At 62.9% G+C, this 2,445-nt stretch overlaps 1 protein-coding gene across 1 annotated transcript; it reads right to left on the bottom strand.

Moving 5' to 3' along the window:
* Positions 1 to 756: 756 nt before the first annotated feature.
* RRS1 (ribosome biogenesis regulator 1 homolog) lies at positions 757 to 1,986 on the bottom strand. The gene has a single exon (XM_032181137.1). It carries the CDS (start codon positions 1,984 to 1,986, stop codon positions 901 to 903), a length of 1,086 nt encoding a protein of 361 aa, XP_032037028.1. The 3' UTR covers positions 757 to 900.
* Positions 1,987 to 2,445: the final 459 nt, after the last annotated feature.

The raw sequence follows: 2,445 nt of genomic DNA, 5'->3' as shown, positions 1-2,445 counted from the left end.
CTTGAGATTACTGGAACTCATTTTACCCCCCCTCATGCCAGGAAGGGCTCCATAAAATGCCTTCTTTCCTGGAGCTACGCCACATATTGGGACAGAAAATTTTATTTTTTAGTTCACATGTATTGGGAGACACCACAAAGTTCAAGAGAAACAGAAACCCTAAATAATTTCTAGTGTCTGATCTGTTTGGTAAAGAAAAACTGAAGAAAAAATACAGGAAAAAAAAAAAAAGAAAAACTATTTTTATAAAGTGATCTATTAGTATTAAAGCTAATGCAAGTAGGAATTTATAAGGTTTTAGCCTACTATTCAAAAGCTTTGACTTTTTTGTTTAATAAACAGAACTCTCTGAAATCTCTGCGATTTCTTAGGCTCTGCAATGAGTCTTCCAGTAAGTTTTCGTGTTCCTCTTGTAACTGAGCCTGAATATGAGTTGAACAGCTGTTCCCTTACAGAGCAAGAACTCCCACTGGGCCACTTTCCCAGAGCAGAGCTTTGTCTTTCACCTGTACCTGTCTGTGTGCACCATTCCTGAATCACAGCATGGTTACAGCCCTGCAGCTGGGCCCACCCCCTATCCCAGCTAGCTGAGGACTTTCTCGGCCAGGAAATACTGCAGCCATGGGCAGCCGTGAAGCTGGTACCTGGCCACCCCGAAGCTCCCAGCCCAGGGAGCAACTGGGTACCCCACGAGCTCCCCTTGGATGGAGCACACCGCCCTCCTCAACTGCCACCCGAGAGCCAAACGCAGGCCACTTTAGAAAAAAACAGACCATGTTTATTGACAATGAGGTATGGGCGCAGCACACAGGGCAGGCGGCCGGCACCAGCAGTCCCTTCACGCCCCTCGGCAGGCACCCCCAGCCTGTGACACACACACACAGTCCCGCAGTCCCTGCCTCAAGCCTTCTTCCTCTTGCCGCCTGTGACGTTGCCACCTGCAGGGCGCTGCTGCCGCCGGGCCCCGCTCTTCCTGCCCCCGCGGGCAGGCCGCTGCTGCTGCCGGCGGCCCCGCTTCCCACGCTGCTTCTGCTTCTTGCCCTTGGCGGCGGCTGCCTCGGCGTCCTCCTCGCGGAGCTGCTTGTTGACAGCGCGGGTGATGTCGAGGGCCGGCTTCTTGCTGTTCATGGCCTTCAGCAGCTCCAGCTGCCGCCCGCGCTCGGCCGCCAGGTCGCCCAGCACTGGCTCGAAGCGCCGCTTCTTGCTGCAGCGGCCTCGCGGGGGCAGCTCCACCGGCTCCTTGGGCAGCCGGGGCTGGAAGCGGCCGAGCGAGGCGGTGGAGACGCGGGCGACACGGGCAGCCAGGCCCAGCTCCTCGCGGCTCTGGTGGCCGGTGGGGTGCAGCGGCGGGGCTGGGACTGCAGTGGAAGCACGGTGAGCGCGGGCCAGGTTGCGCAGGCGGTTGAACTCGTTGCGGGCCACCCGCTCCCGCTTCTCCTGCCGCTTCTTGGCGAACTGGTCCTCCTCCGGGTCGGCGCCCGCCGGCACCTCCAGCAGCCAGGAGCGGGCCGGGTCTCCGCCCGCCCGCCGGTACCCCCAGCGCCTCCGCCACTCCTTGGCCTGCTCGTCCCACACCAGCGAGGTCCGCTTGCGCCGCCGGATGCCCTTGAGGCGGGCGAACTGCTCCCAGCGGGTGGGCGGCCGCGGCTTGGGCGGCGGCTTCTCGCGGGGCAGGCGGCAGGAGGGCTCGGGCAGGCTGGCCACCAGCGGCCCCGCCGCCCCGCCGGCCCTCTCGGCCGGCAGCGCCCAGAGCTGCGCCACCAGCAGCTGCGCGTTGTCCCGGGCCAGCGCCCGCAGCGCCGCCTCCCGCCGCGGCCCGGCCCCGCGCAGCCCGGCTGCCGGCGGAGGGTTGGGGTCGAGCGCCAGCAGGTTGCCCAGGTCGAACTCCAGCTCCAGCTCCTTCTCCACCGACACGGAGCGGAGCCCCTCCCGCTCGCCCGGCGCCGCCGCCGCCAGCAGCTCCTCCACGCGCACCGCCGCCGCCATCTTCTGCCCCGGGAAACGGAAGGGGAGCCGCTTTGCCTCAGCGCGACGGAAGTGCCGCGCCCCGCTGCCTGCCGGGAGTTGTAGTCCCGAGGGGTGTAGTCCCGGAGGCTGGGAGGGCTGGGGGAGCGGGGCATGCTGGGAAGTGTAGTCTGCGCGGCGGGGCTTGGCCTCCCTTTGGGTGGGGGGTGTTACCCCCTGCAGGGCGCCTGCACCGTGTGCCCGTTGTTCACCGCTGTTTAATCACCCACACACAGCAATAAACACCTCTGGGAACACCTCAGGCCTGCAGGCTTCCCAGTGAGGCCTGCGAAATCCCCAGAGAGCTGCCCCACACCTCTCTGCCCAAACCCCTCGCCCGCCATTACACAGAATCACCCAGGTTGGAAGAGACTGCCTAGATCACTGAGTCCAACCTCTGACCTAACACTAACAGTCCTCCACTAAACCATATCGCTAAGT

The sequence above is a fragment of the Aythya fuligula genome, chromosome 2 (assembly GCF_009819795.1).
Source record: "Aythya fuligula isolate bAytFul2 chromosome 2, bAytFul2.pri, whole genome shotgun sequence".
NCBI lineage: Eukaryota > Metazoa > Chordata > Aves > Anseriformes > Anatidae > Aythya > Aythya fuligula.
Note: the sequence above shows the minus strand (reverse complement) of the source record. Positions and strands in the feature narration are given on the sequence as shown.

Coding starts and splice junctions, on each gene's coding strand:
- RRS1 (XM_032181137.1), bottom strand. CDS start 1,986: ATGGCGGCGGCGGTGCGCGTGGAGGAGCTGCTGGCGGCGGCGGCGCCG.